At 45.8% G+C, this 19,505-nt stretch overlaps 1 protein-coding gene across 3 annotated transcripts; it reads right to left on the reverse strand.

Annotated features, from left to right (window-relative positions):
• Positions 1 to 4,564: 4,564 nt before the first annotated feature.
• Positions 4,565 to 19,337, reverse strand: Nudt2 (nudix hydrolase 2). Of its 3 annotated transcripts, none has more exons than XM_050156141.1 (4): positions 19,234 to 19,316; positions 16,028 to 16,098; positions 8,223 to 8,356; positions 4,565 to 5,206 (listed from the first exon to the last, which is right to left on the reverse strand). In XM_050156141.1, the coding sequence occupies exons 3-4, from the start codon at positions 8,347 to 8,349 to the stop codon at positions 4,890 to 4,892; spliced, it is 444 nt and encodes a 147-aa protein (XP_050012098.1). In that variant the 5' UTR covers positions 8,350 to 8,356; positions 16,028 to 16,098; positions 19,234 to 19,316; the 3' UTR covers positions 4,565 to 4,889. The 3 variants fall into 3 exon arrangements, with proteins under 3 accessions (XP_050012098.1, XP_050012099.1, XP_050012100.1); XM_050156142.1 differs by lacking the exon at positions 19,234 to 19,316 and adding an exon at positions 19,126 to 19,145; XM_050156143.1 differs by lacking the exon at positions 16,028 to 16,098 and having other exon boundaries at positions 19,234 to 19,337.
• Positions 19,338 to 19,505: the final 168 nt, after the last annotated feature.

Consider the following 19,505-nt stretch of genomic DNA (forward strand, 5'->3'; position numbering starts at 1 on the left):
AGGGTTTCTCTGTGGCTTTGGAGCCTGTCCTGGCACTAGCTCTGTAGACCAGGCTGGTCTCGAACTCACAGAAATCCGCCTACCTCTGCCTCCCGAGTGCTGGGATTAAAGGCGTGCGCCACCATCGCCCGGCTGAATATCCCTTTCTAATTGAAAAAAGTTCCATTGTCTTTGGTCCTTCTTTTCCTCTTTCTCAGCCCTTTGAAGCTTCATACATCTTTTGAAAAGGATTTATTTATTTATTTATTTATTTATTTATTTATTTATTTATTATACAATGTTAATGTTCTGCCTGCATGTATGTCTGCAGGCCAGAAGAGGGCATCAGATCTCATTACAGATGGTTGTGAGCCACCATATGGGTGCTGGGAATTGAACTCAGGAATGGTCCTCTGGAAGAGCAGCTAGTACTCTTAACCTCTGAGCCACCTTTCCAACCCCCAAAGCTTCATAAAAACTATATCTGCTCATAAACAATTTGCCATACTTTGAACATTTTCTGCTCATACCCAAACACGTTTTGTCTTTCTTACAGGAACAGCCTCTCTTCTCAAGAACACGCCTTTTAAGCTTGCATGGTGTCACATGCCTGTATTCACAGCACCCAGCAAGCTGAGGCAGGAGGACTGTGTGTTTGAGGACAACTTGGGCTACATAGTTAAGAGATTTGTCTCAAAAAGCTAAAAACCGAGCTGGAGAGATAGATGCTCAGTGGTTAAGAGCACTGGCTGCTCCAGAGGACCCAGGCTCAATTCCTAGTGCCCACACTCAGCACTCAACCTTCTGAGTGCCACTTCCAGGGGATCCACTGCCCTCTTCTGGCCTTCTTGGGCACTGCACACAGGTGGTACACACATTCAGGCAAAACACTTCACACAGGAAATAAAAACACATACATCTTTAAAAAATTTAATTTGTATTCTTTTAAAAAGTCAAGAATAAAAAGTAAAGTAAATAAAACAAGCCTTTTACTAATAGCCACAATAAATAGAAACAAAACATTTTAAAAGCTATGATTTATACAAAGGTAATAATATATCAGCATTTTAGAAAACTTGGAAAACTCATAAAATAGAAATAAAAGGACAGTTATTCTGTTTCCTCAACCAAACTTATTTTCTAAATTGCCAGGTAAGTTTATATATCTATTATTACAACGTGATGCTTTTTGTTGTTGTTGTTGTTTGAAACAGGGTTTCTCTGTGTAACAGCTCTGGTTGTCCTGTACTTGCTTTGTAGACCAGGCTGGCCTTGAACTCACAGGGATCCTTCCTCTGGCTCCTGAGTGCTGGGATTAAAAGAGTGCACCACCACCACTCAGATACACAATGTGTTGCTTTAAAGTACACAGACACACACGCACACACACACACACGAATTGTGTAATGCTTTAACCCAGCTAATTAACACACATCTCACCTTGTTGCCATTTTTTTGCAACACTTAATGTTCATTCTCTGCACAGGGTGTGGGGTGAAGCTCTGTTGAGAGAGCCCTGGCACCACAAACACTGGACAAATAACTGGTTAATCCCAACACTGGAGGCAGATCCAGGCAGATCTCTGTGAGTTCAAGTCCAGTCAGGCGTACACTGCAAATTCCAGGCTAGTCAAAAGGCTCATAGTGAGATGTTGTCTCAAAAAAAAAAAAAAAAAGCTCAAAGTCATACTTAGATATAATGAGTTTGAGTTCAGCCTGGGATTTGAGACCCTGTCTCAAAAGTAGTAGTAGTAGGAGTAATTAATAATAATAATAATAATATATTAAAAAGAAAGAAAAATACTGTTACCAGATATAGTTTTCCTGCCTGTTAATAAACCCAGAAACCATTTCCTTATTTTTTTCTTTTTTTAAAGGTTTGTTTATTTTCACTTCATGTATGTGTACTATGCCTGTCCCAGCTTCCTTCAGCGATGGACTATGAGGAAGAGTAAGCCAAATAAACCCTCTCCTCCCCAACTTGCTTTTGGTCATGGTGTTTCATCACAGCAATAGTAACCCTAAGATATACAGGAACTTAGAAGATAATACTAAGAGCAGGGCGGGTGGTGGAGGTCTAGCTCATGAGGTGTCAGAGGGAAGTTTGAAAGTTCCTCAAAGACTTTATGGGAGCTGTGAGCTATTCTGAATTAAGAATCTGGTTCTGGTCAGTTCGTGCTGAAGAACCTGTTGCGTTTAAGAAAAGACCAACGTAGAGGCAAATCTTCTGAGAATTGTCTCCTTGGGGTCAGCACATGGGTTTTAAGGCTATGAAGGAGTCCTGAAGAGCAGCTGAAGCTTGGCACACTGTAAGAAGCCGGGAGAGGCCACTGGGGATTATAGATGCATGTTGCCAGGACTGGTTTGTAGTTTATTTCTTATGTATATGAGTTTTTGGCCTGCATGTATGCATGTGTACCTGTGCATACCACATGTGTGCCTGGTGCCCACAGAAGTCAGAAGAGGGCATCAGATCCCCTGGAACTGCAGCTGCAGGTGCTTATGAGCCACCACGGAGGTGCTGAGAATGAAACCCAGGTCCTTTGCAAGAGCAACAAGCACACTTAACCACTAAGGCATCTCTCCAACCCTCTGTATCTACAGAGGGCTACACTACAGTGTTAATGGAACACTCTGTAAGGACCTTCTGACTGATGGCGGCAATGTGTAGAGTGTGGACACGTGTGAAGAGGACAAGTCTGAGGAACTGGCTCTCTCCTTCCCGGTGGGATCCGGGGATCACACTCAGGTTGTCAGGCTTGCACAGTGAGCACTTTAACCCACTGAGCCACCTCACTGGCCACTTTGTAAGATATTCTAGAGAATCTAACTGTGCCATCTTATTTTCAAAGCTTCCCACATATGGACAATTTCCAGGACCAAGGGCTATTTCCTTTCTTTCCTCCTTTTCCCCACTTTCTCCTCGCTCTGTCTGCTATTATTTTTTTATTTTTAGATTAAAAAAATTATCTTATGTGTATGGGCATTTTGCCTGCATGGATGTCTGGGTACCATGTGCATGCCATGACCAGAAGAGGACACTGGATTCTTTAGAACTGGAGTTACAGATGGTAATGAGACACCACGTGGGTGCTAGGAATCAAACCCATGTCCCCTGGAAAAGCAGGCAGTGCCCCTTGACCACTGAGTCATCTCCCCAGCCGTTTTTGTTTCTTGTAGCTCAGGCTGGCCTTGAACTCTCAGCAGTCCTCCTGTCTCAGCCTCTAAAGTGCTGAGGTTACAAGCATTTGACAACACGCCAGGCATCATAAATTTCCCCTGCAATGAAAATAAACAGCATAACCAGGTCCTTTTCAGTCCCTTCCAACTTCGATGTATGAGGTTTTAGAATGTTCAGATTCTGGTCTCTTCGAGGAGCACAGGGCGGACTGGCCAGTCCTTGTTAGGAGGCAGCCTGTCTGTGGTTTGGCACCACTGCCCAGCAGGCCTTTATTAAATCAGTGGGATGTGGTCCCTGCTGGCTTGGAAGAGAACATTAAGCTCCAAAAACTTCCTGCAGCAGGCCTCCTCTGGAGAATGCTGCTCAAAGGGGCGAGGAACAAAGCCACTTAGGTCCTTGGCTGTGCTCCAGGATCTGTTCACTAGGGCTTCTGCTTCTGCCCTGTCTGCACAGAGAGCCCGTGACTGGAAACATCTGGAAGGCTGCTTAAGCCCGGGTGACTCTGCTCTCCTTCCTGACTCTGGTAATCCGCCCTGCCCTTTGCCAACGCCCCTTCCCCTCCAGTCTTCTGTGCCTCACTGGGCAACAACCCTCTAATAAAATCCGCATGAACCCAGCTGCTAACAGCTGCTGGACGGGCTCTCGGGTCTGACACCTGCCTCGGCATTCCTTGAGCCCTAGTAGCCAGGCAAAAGAAGGCTGAGACCCAACTCTTGCACCTCGGGGTCTTACAGCGGCGTCCTGGAAAGAGTCAACAGGCAGAGGTTAGGGAAAAAATGGCAATGCTAAGTTCGCTTACCGTGGGGAAGGTATTTTGGGTGAGGGGCAGAGCCCGTGAACTTGGGCTTGTTTCATTCTCTACCTCAGCCATGATGACAAGGCTCACTACTCTGAGGGACAGGCCAGGTTAAACGGCAAGGCACAAGTGCTACTAACCTGATCATCCACCTGTTTCCCACCTCTCTGTTTTAGCCCAGGCAGCCCAAAGTTTTGGGTCTGAAGTATTTCCTATGTAATCTACAAAATATGGAGATTTATATCAGAACAAAACATTCAATTTCTGCACTCCAATTCCATTGGCTTGGAAATTCCGGCTCTATGGGTCTGCATGTGGGTGAGGAAGTGCTTGGAGCTGCAGAGCGGAAGGGCCACCCTAATGTGTTGCGTCTCTTCCAGTCTCTCTCTCTCTCTCTCTCGTTTTTCAAGACAGGATTTTTTTGTCTGTGTGTAGTCCTGGCTGCCCTGGAACTCGCGCTGTAGAGCAGGCTGGCCTCAAACTCACAGAGATCCGCCTGCTCTGCCTCCCGAGTGCTGGAGTTAAGGGTGTGCACCACCACTGCCTTCAGTTTTCTTTTTCCCAACCAATGGAATGATTCCAAGAAATAAGCACACAGGTTAAAAGGCTATGTAAACTGTTTGAAGTTTATTTATAAATTACCAGGATATACTTACTGGGGCGGGCATTTAAAATTTTTTACCCTTCTTTGCTTTTTAACTTAGCTAAAATTCTTGCTTGCTCTTATTTTGAAAGTAATTATTGTCTATGCTAGGAACTGAATCCGGGGCTTCCTTGCCCTCACCCGAGAGTGCCAAATTAATTTTACTTCCACCAACCTATCTGCTCTTGGCCACAGCAAGGCAAACACCAGTGCATCCTTCCCTGGATAGGAGGGTGGGTTCATCTCAGGAGACCCTCAAGGAAGCAATGGAAGCATTTGTTCTGGTCAGCTCAGGCCGGTGTGGAGCAGAGGAACTGGTGTCCTTCCTGGAGTGTTGCCTTCATCTCACTGAACTGAGCCAACTGGCAGGCCTCTTCCAGTCCTAGCCAGCGGTAGGCTTGATGCTCCTGGGAGAGGCAGATCTCTACATTGTAGTCTTTCACCTCTGCCAGCCAGTAAATCACTGTTTTCGGCTTCTTCCAGGCCACATAGTTGAGCTCCCTTCTGAACCCCTCAATGATGGTCAGCTGGCTTGCTTCTATGCCTGTTTCCTCCCGAGTCTCTCGCAAGGCTGTTTCCAAGTCAGTCTCTCCAGGGTCCACATGGCCTGGGTAGGAGGAAATAAAGAAGAATCTGACTTCCAGGACAGACAATAGAAAGCCAGGGTCTTCAGTGACCTTCCTGGGAGTGCCTGGGCTAAAGGCAGTCTGCGGGTCACGGTACCCTAACATCCATAGGGAGGCTGTAAGGCAGACTGTGTCGGTTCTCAGGTCTGAGAAATCCCTCCTTCCTACTCCATCTTTGTAGAGAGTGACAAAAATGTGCTTGGCAGTCAGAGTCAGATATTGCTTCGCTATTGCTGTGCCAGGTGTCACTTGGGGCTGTGTGCACAGGAGGCAGGCGCTCCACCTCTGAGCTACAGCCCCATCCCAGAACACGGACTGCCTTCTGGTGTCCGCAAGATGGCTTTCCTCAGATCTCTGCTTTCCCATTCTTTTGAGTTTTCTCCCTATATTACTCACAGGGACCCCTTTTCTTGGAGACCTTAAAGTAATTTTCCAAGGAGAGGCAGTCTCTTGGCAGAGTGGGGGCCAGCTGAAAGCCCCAGTGAGGACTCAACACTCTACAGTGAACAGGCGCAAGCCCCGCACTGCTGCCCCAGCAGCTGTTTCCAAGTAGCCATCAAGGCGTTCTCAAATTGTTTTCATCCTCCGAACTGAGCAAGGCCAGATTTCAGACTCACAGGGAAAGTCGTGATGGGAACTTAAGACTACGGACAAGCCAAGAGCCAGTTCTAAGAAAATTTGTTGGCAAGACCCAAATCAAAGCCGACAGCTGCCAAGAAACTGTTGCAGCAACACTTGAAGCTCTGCAGACTGTGGTGGCCCCCAGCTTTACCCCTAGGCCTTTCCCACAAATTCTTAGTGTCCCAGAAGGGCCCAGAAGCAATGAAAGGGTTCTGGTAACCTGTATCTCCTCCTGGCTCTGGCAAGTTACTGAGGGGCCCTCCTAGTTCAGTCAGGAGCTCATGAGGAGCAGGAACTGACAGCTGTTCCCTCGTTGACCTGAAGGTGGAGCTATACACTAGGAGTTCTACCTCCCAGGGGTCTGGGCAGCTGCCTAGAGGCTGCTGAATGGAAAATAGGAACTTGGCACTTCTGGAATCCATTCTAGCCACCCGCTTCTGGAGAGTTTTTGTGCACACCACTTCCTACAGTGTGCACACACCGCACTGATAATGTATTGAGGAAGAAAAGTAGGAGGGGCACTGGTGGTGCCAGAAGACGCTGGTTCAGGGTGCACACCCCCACACAGCTATCTGCAGATCTTAGGATACCCGCCCAGGAACTCTTCAGTCTGCTGCCCACCAATGCTAGCAGGGTAACTTCATCCCAGGTCAGAGACGAAGATGATTAGGAGAGGTCCTTTGACATCTCCAAGTGAGAGTACCCGCAATGTGACTCCGGTGAACACTCCTAGCTACAGTATTTGTGGCACCTCTCTCCTACCCTGTTCTTCCCTGTGCAACTCAAATGTGCAAAAACTTCTTTTCTGTTGCCATGTCTTGTTTACTTTCAATCTCAGCTGTCTGTCTATGCCTCCCCATCCTTCCCTTCTGTTTTTATCTGTCAGGGCTGTTGACTCTGGGGCCTCATCCCAGAAAGTGCCAGAGCCAATCTGTTATTGCTCACTGGGACCATCCCAATGGCCTCAATCAAAGATGGCTTCATCCCCATCTGAAGCAGAGTTGGATTAAATAAAGACATTTTAATGTAAGTGTAACATGAGGATTTTTTTTTTCCTTTTTTGGCTTTTCAAGACAGGATTTCTCTGTGTAGTCCTAGCTGTCCTGGAACTAACTTGTTCTATAGATCAGCTGGCCTTGAATTCAGAGACCGGCTGCCTCTGCCTCTGCTGGGATTAAAGGTGTTAGCCACCATTGCCCGGCAACATCAGAATTAACAGAAAAAGAGGCAGTCAGAAAAAGTAAGACACACCCAATAGCATGAGTGGGCTTCCAAGAAGAGTTATGAAAATACATACTCAGGGGGCTGGAGAGATGGCTCAGTGGTTAAGAGCACTGGCTGCTCTTCCAGAGGTCCTGAGTTCAATTCCCAGCAACCACATGGTGGCTCACACCATCTGTAATGAGATCTGGCGCCCTCTTCTGGCATGTGGGCATACATGGAGGCAGAATGTTGTATACATAATAAATAAATAAATCTTTAATACATACTCAGATGGCATGGGCTCAGGGGACACTCCGTTCACCTCTTCTCACATAGTCTGCCTTCTCTTTTAGGAACATCCAAGGGAATCTTTTGTACCCTTAAAATAGCATCCACAATGCTAGTGAATGAAAACCTACTTACAAATACATCTTGGCCATGTCAAAGGCTCCAGGCCACTGGACTTTCTTCACCTTTTTGCCTTTTGAAGACCTGACTAGCTCTGTCCTGGGTGCTCAGTGAGGAGCCCTGGCAAAGGTGGCTGCTGAGACTACAAGCCCAAGGTCTCTATGATCTTCACGGCCTCTTGGTCTGAGAAGGACCCTTCCATTCCTGCCAGAATATGCCAATGGCCTATGACCAGGAAAGCCAGCTGCTCTGCGCCTCTAACAGCCCAGAACTCACACTCCCTGGATGTGTGATCCACAAAAGAAAACCCTAGTGACGGGAACACTAAACAAAGAAGCAAAGGATCTTATCAAGTTAAATCAGAAAAAGGGCAGGAAGAAAACATGGGATTTTTAAGTCAAGCTCTACTTTGATAGATGAAAAACTCAGAAAGGTAGGCACACAGCCGTCATTTTACTCAGTTTCGACAGCCCCAAGTCCTGGCCCAGTGGCTCTTCTCCCGTCTAGCCATTCATGGGCTGGAACACAGGTGAATGACAGAAATACACCAGGTGCTTTGTCTGCTGGGGTCAGCTGCAGAATCCTATTTCTAGGTCCGGGCTGGCCTAGAGACCTTATACATAGAAAAGATTAAGTGCTCTTGCCTCTCCCACCTCCTCCTGCTGTACCCTTACTGGGAAACAAGCCTTGTAGGGAGTCTCTGTCAGGGTGGATTCCTGAGCAAAGCTCGGCATTTCCCCAAAAAGCTAACTCCTGTGCCCGTACCTTTGGGAGGAGTCCAGTGATGAATGCCATTTGATGCCTGCAGCAGCAGAAACTCAATTGTGCTGTTGTCCACCTTGGGAATAAGGTGTCTTCGAAAGATGATCAAGCCACATGCTCTCAGGGCCATGCTCTATCTATGAAGTTAAAAAAAAAGTGAAGCACTGGGAAGCTATGCACAACAGGAAAATCCACACATGGGGGCATAGCTGGAGAATGGGAAGAACTGGCTAACAGTGATCTCAACCCACAAAAGGACAGACAGCATGCCAAGAAATGGAGGTTAGTTTCTTAGTTTTGCTATTGTTGAGAAAATGCCTCTAGAAGATTAGCCTGTAGGCAAGTGGAGTATTTTCTTGATTAATGGTTGATGTAGGAAGGCCCAGCACACTGAAGGTGGGGTCATCCTTAGGTAGGTGGTATAAGAAAGCAGGCTGGCCAGACGGTGGTGATACGAGCCTTTCAATCCTAGCACTGGAAAGACCAAGGAAGGCAGATCTCTGAGTTCAAGGCCAGCCTTGTGTAAAAAGTGAGTTCTAGGACACAGAAACCCTGTCTGGAAAAACTAAAACAAAAACAAAAATAAAAAACTGAAAAATATGTGTATATATACACACACACACATACACACATACATACATACATACATACATACATACATACATACATACATATAAATAAAACAGGCTGAACAGCCAGGCATGGTAGTGTATACCTTTAATCCCAGCACTCAGGAGGGAGGAGAAAGAGGCAGGTGGAATTCTGTGAGTTCGAGGCCCAGCCTGGTCTACAGAGCCAGTTCCAGCAGTTTCAGGACAGTCAAGGGTACACAGAAAAAACCCTGTCTCAAAATCAATCAATCAATCGATAGATCAATCAATCAATCAGCCTGAGCAAGCCAGGCTGTAAGCAGTGTTCCTCCATGCTCTCTGTTTTAGTTTCTGCCTTGAGTTCTCTGCATGACAAACTATAAACTCTAAGCTGAAATAAGCCCTTTCCTCCCCAAGTTGCTTTTGGTTATTGTGTTTGTCACAGCAATAAGAACATAACTAATACAGAGGGGCATCCAGGGTTAGGGACGAAGCTTTGTCAGTAACTACTACAGGACCCTGATAACCACCCACGTCAAGGGGCTTCTACCCTGAGCTCCAGGTCTCCCTGTAAAACTTAAGACTCATTTGTATGCATTATGAGACTACAGGGACTCAGCAACTAACTCACTGAAACAGAAAAGACACTAGGAACGTGTTACAGTTAAGCTCACAATCCCATTTTCCTCAGCCTATATCCTGAGTCCTTAAAGCAGAGACTCCAGTGGGGTCACTTAGGTAGTCTGATACACCATGACACTTATTCATTTTTCAGTCTCATATTCGTGTCTATTAAGTCACATATGCATTTGGTCCAAATGAAAAGTAAAAACCACCAATGGTTAAAAAAAGAAAGAAGAAAGGGAGGAAGGGAGGGAGGAAGGGAGGGAGGGAGGGAAGGAAGAAATCTCTCCTTCAATATCAAGATTGTTCACAGCATGAATCTGGGGCCTAGACTTGGAGGATAACAGTTCTACCTAAAGAGGCTGCTATGAGGGCTGCGTAATCACCATTTAGTTTTCTTCCTTCTTTTTCTCATTAATGCAGCTCTGGCTGGCCTCAAATTCACAGAGCTCCACCTGTCTCTGTTTCCAGACTTCTTAACTGTGATACAATTCTACAGTGATTTAGAACGTGCCTCGCACGTACTAAAATCTCAGTAGATTTCTGTGGAATAATATCTGGAAGGGGGCCACTGAGATGGCTCAAGGGGTGGTCAAGCGTGAAATGCTTGCTGCAGAAGCCTGACAACCCATGTAAAGAGTTCACACCAGAAAAGTTGTTCTCTGACCTTTACACATGTGCTATGCAGTGCAGGGGAACATGCATGTGCACATGCACACGCACACATAGAGCTAAGAAATCACAAAGGAAAAATGTGATCGGCAACAATGTGACCTCCTCTGAGGGATTCCCATAGGCTTACTGAAAGAAGGGGTGTCTGAGGAGAGAAACAAGAGACAAAAGACAAGTCCATAAAGGGAGGAGGGGAGAATGTGGTTCAAGGTGGAGGGTAACACCCTGGGCAGTAAGGTACTGAAGTAGGATGGCAGAACCAAATTAAAGCTACGTGCTATTTTCCTTGCAGGTGTGATGGCGCACACCTGCAATCCCAGCATGACAGAGGCACAAGCAGGAGGATCACTGAAGATTTGAGGACGGCCTGGACTACATAGCAAAACCTTGTCTCAAACAAAAGAATAAACAAAGAGAGGCACTCTCGGCTGTCAAAGGCATAAGAGTCAGGCCCAAACACCTCTTCCGAGTAATTCTCAGGATTGCTATCAAGTGCTATTTTAGGGATTTCTCACGAATAAACCAAACATCTTTTCCTCTCCTCTCCTTTTTGCTTCTTTTTTACTTATTTATTTATTTAGTTTTTTTTTTTTTTTTTTTTTTTTGTGGTTGGAATCAAAAAGAAGGCTTCATGCATGTTAGGCTTATAAACAAGCTACAAACAGACACCCAAACCATTCTAAAATGGTGGGTGGGAAGGTCTTAAGAACTAGAAATGAACTCAGTGTTTTTGTTGTTGCTTTTGTTCTCTTTGTGTGTGTGTTGTTTGGGGTTTTTGTGGGGGAGGGGGATGACAAGGTTTCTCTGTGTAGCCTTGGCTGTCCTGTAATTTGCTTTGTAGACCAGGCTGACCTCAAACTCAGAGATCCTCTTGCCTCTGCCTCCCAAGTGCTCGGATTAAAGGCATGCACCACCTGGTATATCACTTTTTAAAAGCATTGGTGTGGGAATGGTTAGTGACATTTCAATATATACATCTATCTCTGTGGCACACACGCACACGCGCGCGCGCGCACACACACACATACACACACACACACACTATTAAAAATGGGATAGAACCAAATGTTCTGGCTGTAAGAAAATATTTTTGGATATATTAATTGAAAAAATTATGGTACAGAATATGTATAATGAGATCTTTTTTGAGTTAAAAAATTCATATGTAAAGTAGTAGTACATAGGCTTTTATGAAACACCATGTTCTATTTTCCTGGACTCCTTCTTTATGCTGAGAACACTTCCCATTCTGGAAGCCACAAGGAAATACCTTGTCACTGCAGAACTACTGAACAAGTATTTTAATCACTGGCTTAGAGTTCATGTAGAAACAGGTAACTCATCCTATATCCTTCCTACAATTAGAAAGTAATAAATGTAGGGTACCTTCCTCTTGCCTCTTGAAGAGCTCCATATAATGAATGCCAGAGCCCTAGGAAACCTCAGAAATCTAAGACTAGGCGGGGGGGGGGGGGGGGGGGGGGGGGGGGGGGGGGGGGGGGGGGGGGGGGGGGGCACACACCTTTAATCCCAGCACTCGGGAGACAGAGGGAGGTGGATCTCTGTGAGTTCGAGGCCAGCCTGGTCTACAGAGTGGAGTGAGTTCCAGGACAGGATCCAAAGCTACAGAGAAACCCTGTCTCAAAAAAAAATAAAATAAAATAAAAATAAAGACAAAAAGAAAAAAAATAGAGCATGAGAAAAGAAAGATGCCTTCATGAAGGACAGAAATGGCAGGTCTTGGGTGGCCATGTAGACCCATAAAAGAGAGGAAAGGCTAGTATTTTCCTTTGGAGAGGAATGGGAGTAGGGAGAAAGTCTTAGCGTAGTAGAAAAGGTGCATTCTAGCAGTGTGTAAAGAAGCCGCACTGAAGAAACAGTCTGGCCTATAATCTGATCAGACAGCTAAGGAAAGATGCTTATTCTATGTATGCTTGACTCACAGGGAAGACAATCTTCCAGAAAGGGAGAACTCCCCATTGCCCTTTCAATTGGCTTAAACCAGCTGTGTGTACTAGAAGCCTATCCCCAACTCACAGACAACTCTTCCTACTTAACCCTTTGAAAACTATTGCTTATTTATAGTTATTGTTGTGGGGGCTATAGGTATGACATGGCACATGTGTAAAATTCTCTCCTATTTTTATCTGTTCCAGTGACTGGACTCATTGTCCAGCTTAACAGCAAGCATTTTACATCTTAAGCCACATTGCTGGCCCCACTTCTTTGCTTTATTTTGGTTTCTTTCTGTATAACAGCCCTAGCTGTCCTGGAACTAGCTCTGTAGACCAGGCTGACCTCAAACTCACAGAGATCTACCTGCCTCTGCCTCCTGAGTGCTGGGATTAAAGGTGTGCACCGACATGCCCGTCTAACAATTTTATTTTATTTTCGATGCATTGATGTTTTGCCTGCATGTATGTCTGTGTGAGGGTGTCAGGTCCCCTGGTACTAGAGTTATAGACAGTTGTGAGCTGCCATGTGGGTGCTGGGAATGAATCCAGGTCCTCTGGAAGAACAGGCAGTGCTTTTCACGACTGAGCCATCTCTCCAGCCCTAATTTAACTTTTTGTTTGTTTGTCTGTTTGAGACAGGGTTTCGCTGTAGTTTTGGAGCCTGTCCTGGAACTCGCTCTGTAGACCAGGCTGGCCTCAAACGCAGAGATCCGCCTGCCTCTGCCTCCCAAGTGCTGGGATTAAAGGTATGCACCACCGCTGCCCGGCTCTACTTTTAACTTTTGAAATAGCTCAAGTGTTACCTTTTTAGTGAGGTCTTCAGGCTTGTAATAACTCTATAAATCTCTACTTATTAGATGCCATCAGAGAGAACTCTGACTCACAGACACTGGTGGGATCTGGACACGAGGCAAGTACTCTAACCACTATCCTATCTTCCAAACCCTTGGTTTTTCACGATGGGATACTGCTATATAGTTCATGCTTGGTCTTGAGCTTATTAGGTAGTTCAAGCTAGCCTCAATTTTGAGATCCTCCTACCTCAGCACAAACTATGTCCAGCTCAGGTTTATATTTTGTATATTTTGGGAGCTAGTAGAGAAATCATGCAAGCCAGTCACCTCCACATCTGCTGCTGGGCCTAAAGCCTAGTAGTACTAGCAATCTGGGAGCGGGGCTAGACGTGAAGTAGAGGAGAGCAAGGAAACCAAAGCATGTGAGAGCACATGGAGACGGTGAGCACATCTGGAAGTCATGAAGATAAACGACAACCCTAGACTTCCTTTCATTGTTTCTAGGCCTGGTGACACAGATGGCAGTGGGTAAACCAGAGCCCTCTAGAGATGGAGGCCATCTTAGAGCGGAAGAGGAGGATTCAGCAAGAGCTGAGATTTCTTCAGGCCTAGATGCTGTCTTTCATCAGCAAGGCGAGTCAGCAGACTGGTATGAAGGTGTGTGCACTACAGCCATGCCAGTTCTGTGCTGCACAACATCCTGGCTGTTTCACTCCAGCTTTCCAGATCGCATGCAGACATTTGCTGTGGGCAGTACTGAGCTAGAACCGTTAAGAAAGGGATTCTGGGGCTGGAGATTTGGCTCAGTGCTTAAGAGCACTTACTTGTTCTTGGAAAGGATCCAGGTTCAATTCCCAACATCCACATGGAGGCTCCCCCCTCCTTGGGCGCTAGGCATGCATGTGGTTCACAGACATATATGCAGATAAAGCACTCATGTACACGCGCGCGCGCACACACACACACAAATCCTTAAAAAAGAGGTTTCTGGGAAATGTAGTTCCAGTATAGCTAGAGTCACCCAGTACAAAGCCACTTTAAGTATGCATCCCTTGTAAGGTAAGTCTCTGTTGGTACCTCTGGCGAGAAAGAACCAGACTCAGTCTGTTTCCTTGGGACCCAGCTCAGCAGCTCAACAGATGTTCATTGACTCAACAGAACTCTTTCCCCACCTCCCACTGAAACAAATGTTTAAGTATGTTCTGGAGCCCTGGGAAACAGCTCAGTGTTTTCTTGAAGAGTGCCATTTGCATAAAAGTCAATGGAGCTATTGTTGGTTTTCTGTTTTTTTGGAGAAGAGGGAGCTGAAACTATCTAGGGGCTTGAAAGTATTCAGCTCTCATACACTCTCCAAGTGTATTCAAACCTCAGGGGGTTAAAGAACACAGCATCCAATATGCAAATATGCCTGCAGCCAGGATTGCAGAGGTGAGAACTCCAGGCTGACAGCAGGCAATTCACACTTCAGAAAAGTGGCAGAGTGCCTGAGGTGGTTAGAAGAAAAGAAAAGAAAACCCTCAATGTCATCAGAAGGTTCCAGAAGCTAAGGAAAAATGCTCTTGACTTTCTCCACACACAGAATTTCTTCACAGTCTAGGATATTCTGGGGGCGGGGAAGGGGTGGTTACAGACAAATGGCCATGCTGCCATGGTCCAACAATTCATCAAATTAATCAAGAATGCTACTGCAGTTACCTGCAAAAGCTCTCACAAACACATATTTTTATTTGCTTGCTTACTTATTTTGTGGGGCCAGAGCGTGAACTCAGACTTCACACATGTGAGGTAAGCGCTCTCCAACTGAGCCATACCTTCAGTCTTTACATAACAGATTCCCTAAACCCTCCTCACATCCCTTAAACCAGTGTTTCAAGCCACTCTGCTGTCCGGCATCAAGACTGTGTCACCTACACTGTGCAGCTTTTAACTACTAAAGTTGCTACAGGGCAACCCTGTAAAGCCAGGCATGGTGGCACATGCCTGTAATCCTAGCATTCAGGAGACTGAACTTGTGTTACAGATCTTGTATCAAACAAGTTCAAAGGAGGATCCTTTTCTTTTCTTGTTTTGTTTCTCTAAGTAACACTGGCTGTCCTGAAACTCACTTTATAGACCAGGCTGGCCTCGAACTTGGAGATACATTCTCTGCCCACTAAGCATTGGGATTAGAGGTGCGTGCCACCACTGCCCAGAAAAGGACGATCATTTAAGACTTATGTTTAGTTTATAAGGAAACATATTTTTAAGACAGGGTCTCACTGTATAGCTCGGATGGAGAAATGTAGACCAAGCTGGTCTTGTATTCGGAGACCTCTCTGCCTGCACTAATGTGCCTTTCTAAAGCTGAGATCTTAAGAAAGAGTAAGCCAGGCTTAGTGACACACACCTTGTACCGGTAGCCTCAATACTTGGAAGGCAGAGAGGCAGCAGTATTAGGATATCAAGGCCAGCTTTCACTACATATAAACTTGAGGTCTTTCTGGACCACATAAATCCTGTCTCAAAAAGTAAAATAAACATAAAGATTAAAATACTTGCCCAGTGGCATAAATGGCTGGTAATATGATTTGAATCCAGAGAAATCTAACTCCAAAGCTTGTAATTTTTTTTTAACAGTTCTGCTTATCATGAAATAGAGTTAAAGGTACACAAGGCTCCGAGAACATGCACAAGTGATTAATAAAATCACCACCAGTTTTAAAACTCCTTTGTCTTTAATCTGGACTCATCTGGAGACTGTTTAGGATGTCTGGCTGAAACTTTTCCACAAAACAGGTTTTAAGCAGGGAAGATGGAGGTAACCAAAGCCAAGTTAGGTAGGGAAAGTGTCTCCTGAGGCTCCTAAAAGTCCGATTTGACAAGGGTGTCCTTGACTTCACTGCTGTTTTCTAAGAAATAGGAACCTAAAACCACAGGTTTTTGCCTAAATCTGGTGTCTAGAAAATTTGCACATGCCCGTGAAGAGGAAGAGCAACTCTGCTTGCTCCCAAGCAGCTCCATGGGACTCCCTGCCCATGGCCTCCTCTACTACTTCCTTCTTTGTTCTTGGAGGAAGAATGAAGCATCTGTCCAGATACAGTTTTCTTGTAATAATAATAAAAGGAAGAAAAGAAAAAAAGAGAAAAAAATCCTAGTTATATGAAAATATTAGAAACAAAATGCTCCAACTGTACCTTTCTCTGGGCCTCTGCTTCCTCTCTGGGAGATCAAGCTGCTGACTCACTTTGCAAACTTGGCTATTTGGCTGAGGGAGAAAACAGGAGAGTTTTACCTGCAATGACACACCGGCTTCTAGGATCAGGGCAAAGTCAAACAAGGTTGGAACAAAAATGTTTCTTGGGGAAATTTTGTTATGTGGCCTTTTGGTGCCACCTGCTGTTCAGCTATGGGAAGGAACCCTAAGTGATTCTGATACTGGCGCCTACAGAGGGATTTCCCATCTCTTGCCTGCTGAATGTGTTCTCTACGGCTGGACAGAAGGGTGAATGTGAAACTGAACACTACAAATCTCTCACGTTCCAGAGGTTCACAGTTCAGTGAAAGCAAACGGCATTCAGACAGATGTTACAAAGTGTTTCATACATTATAAGGATGTATGTAAGACAGAAAGGCAGGCTGGCCAGGCAGTGATGGTGCACGTCTTTACTCCCAGCACTCATGAGGAGAGGCAGAGGAAAGCAGACCTCTGAGTTAAAGGCCAGCCTCGTCTACAGAGTTCCAGGACAGCCAGGGCTACACAGAGAAACCCTGTCTGGGTATGGGAGGGGAAAAAAGACAGTGAAAAAGATCTTTAGGGCTGGAGAGATGGCTCAGTGGTTAAGAGCATTGCCTGCTCTTCCAAAGGTCCTGAGTTCAATTCCCGGCAACCACATGGTGCTTCACAACCATCTGGAATGAGGTCTGGTGCCCTCTTCTGGCCTGCAGACATACACACACATACACACAGACAGAATATTGTATACATAATAAATAAATATTAAAAAAAAAGATCTTTAGGTCAAAGGAGTAACCCGTAAGGATGTGCATGTGTGCATGCATTTTTCACCTGGGTGTTAGGGTCAAACTTAGGCCCTCACACCCATACAGCATACTTTATGTCCAGACTGAGCCCAGTCTGGAGCACTGTCATAAAGACCTCACACATAGAATGGCGTTCCATTGGTAAGCAGCTTAGCTTACATTGGTTTTTAATATTTTATGTATTTCTTTATTTATTTTAGACAGGATCTTACTATATGACCTCTGCTGGCCCAGAACTCTATGTAAACCAGGCTAGCCTCAAACCCAGTGATCCGTCTGCTCCTGCCTCTGGAGTGACGGTATTAAAGGCGTGCCACCGAGTCTGGCTTAGTTTATATCCTGTAGACAATAAGGACTACTGGTTTTAGGTAAAGTGTATTTTTGTCAGCTTGACATTTTACAAAAGCATCTTGGCAGTAAGCAAGATGTAGAACAAACTGGAAGAAAAAACTGCAGGCAAAGAGACCTGTTGTTATCAGCTTATTTCAGCGCTTGCAAATGGCAGGAAACTAGATTAAGAGAGAGCCTATGAGAAAGAAGGGAGGCGTATGCAGTATCTCAAGTAACTAACATTGACAAGGCTGGTATCTCATTGTCTGTCTGAGAGATTGCATCAGTTCTAGGGAACCAGAAGAGGTGTTTGGCTTGAGAAACTGGTTGGATTTCCTTTTGAATCGAGCTGAATTTGAAGTGCTACAGACTGTCTGCAAGGTAAGTGGAGACCAGGTCCAAGGTTCAGTAATATTCTATTCCTAAACTGGATACGTCTTATGAGAAAAAGAATTGCTTTCATCATAGGTACTTTGACAATCCATGTCTTGACTAGTTTTATGTCAACTTCAAACAAACTAGACTCATTGGAGAGGAGGGAGCCTCCATTGAGAAAACGCTTCCGGAAGATGTAGGCAAGCTACAGGGCATTTTCTAGTCACTGACAGGGAAGTGCCCAGCCCACCGTGAGTGGGGTCATCCCCTGCAGTGGTGGTCCTGGATTCCCTAAGAATGCAGGGCTACAAGGCCACAAGGAGCAAGCCACTAAGCAGCACTCCACGGCCTCTGCATCAGCTCCTCCCTCCAGAGTCCACTCCTGTTTGCATTCCTGTCCTGACTTCCTTCAATGAAAAGTAAGCCAAGTAAACCCTTTTTTTTTTTCCAGTCAGGCAGTGATGGGACACACCTTTAATCCCAGCACTCGGGAAGCAGAGGCAGGTGGATCTCCGTGAGTTCGAGGCCAGCCTGGTAACAGAGCGAGGAAGGGCACCATTCCTTCTCCAGCCCCCCCCCCCCCCCCCCCCCCCCGTGAACTGATGATTTTTGAGCTAAAATGAGCACTCGATTAAAGAACACACGGCGCTGCATACATGCTGGCTAGTGTATTTGTTCTTAATAACGGCGGTGCCTTTTTAACCGAGAAGCTAACCTGCCTTTGCCTTAATTTCCTCACTCGGTCTTCCTCGCCAACTGGGGAGGCATTGATACTTTTTTTTTTTTTTTTTAGAAAAGGAAAAAACTATGGTCCAGAAACACTTTTGGTAGTTACTCAAACGCAGGCATGCCAAATTTCTAACATCGTTAATCTTAATACCCACTGGATAGTAAACATTTTGCGTTTGACTACTTGACTGTTCTCAATTTAAGCTGTTTCGCTTTTTTTTCTTAAGATGGGAGTCTTGTGACTTTATTATAACTGTCTCAGCCTTCATAGAATGAACAGTTGGAACAAAAAATAAAAAATCTTTGGGGGAGGGGTCTGGAGAGACAGTTTAATGATTAAAAGTATCTGCTAATCTTTCAAAGGACTGGGGTTCGGTTCTCAAGAACCTACACTAGGTGGCTCACAACTGCCCTTAACTCCGGCTTCTGGGATCTGACGCCTTTTGGCCTCCGGAGGGACCTGCATGCACTTGGTGCACATAAATTCAGGCAGGCAGGAAGGCGCGTGCGCATGCACACACACGCATATTATTTATATTATTATAAAACATGTTATATATAATATATATATATTTCCTTGGAATGCAGGCAGGGTTTAATCGACAACAACAAGGCAATACTGAGGCCGAAAGAAAAGGTATGACTGGCTCTCAAAATCCCAAACTCGGGCCTTCCTGTATTTGGGATTCTTCCGAGCCACACCATCCCCACTCAGAAGAGGGCGACGCCGGACCACAGAACCACTGAGCCTTTTCTTCTCCGATGCAGAGCGGTAAACCGAGGCCCTGCGAGTGGATGGGGCCTGTCCTACACACACCTTACTGCCAGCTCTGATGGCGCCGCGCGGTTCAGTAGCACAGCACACCACCCGCGCCCCTGCCCTACGCCCCCGCCCGCACCCGCCCTCCAGCACCGCGGCACTCACCCACAGCACCGAGACAGGAGGCGGTCCTTAAGAGGAGCAGTAGCTCGCTAGCCAATCAGAAGAGCCCGGCTCGCCTTCAGCCGAGCAACAGAATTGGGCACCGGACGCTCCGACCCGCCTCCGAGGCGCGGATCTCTAATGGGACTGTCGCGAGATCTTCCTAACAGCGGACCCATTGGTGGAAAGACGGTTACGCCCCTTGTCTCTTCTGATTTTTGATTGGCTTTTTAGAGGAGCAGGCGGTAAACGACGGCAGGCTCCCTGAATGGCCA

This window comes from Alexandromys fortis, unplaced genomic scaffold (genome assembly GCF_014885135.2).
Source record: "Alexandromys fortis isolate MF-2015 unplaced genomic scaffold, M_Fortis_MF-2015_v1.1 scaffold_92, whole genome shotgun sequence".
Lineage (NCBI taxonomy): Eukaryota > Metazoa > Chordata > Mammalia > Rodentia > Cricetidae > Alexandromys > Alexandromys fortis.

Coding starts and splice junctions, on each gene's coding strand:
- Nudt2 (XM_050156143.1), bottom strand. CDS start 8,349: ATGGCCCTGAGAGCATGTGGCTTGATCATCTTTCGAAGACACCTTATT. Junction 5,207..8,222: donor TCACTGGACTCCTCCCAAAG/GTACGGGCACAG, acceptor CCTCCTACCCAG/GCCATGTGGACCCTGGAGAG.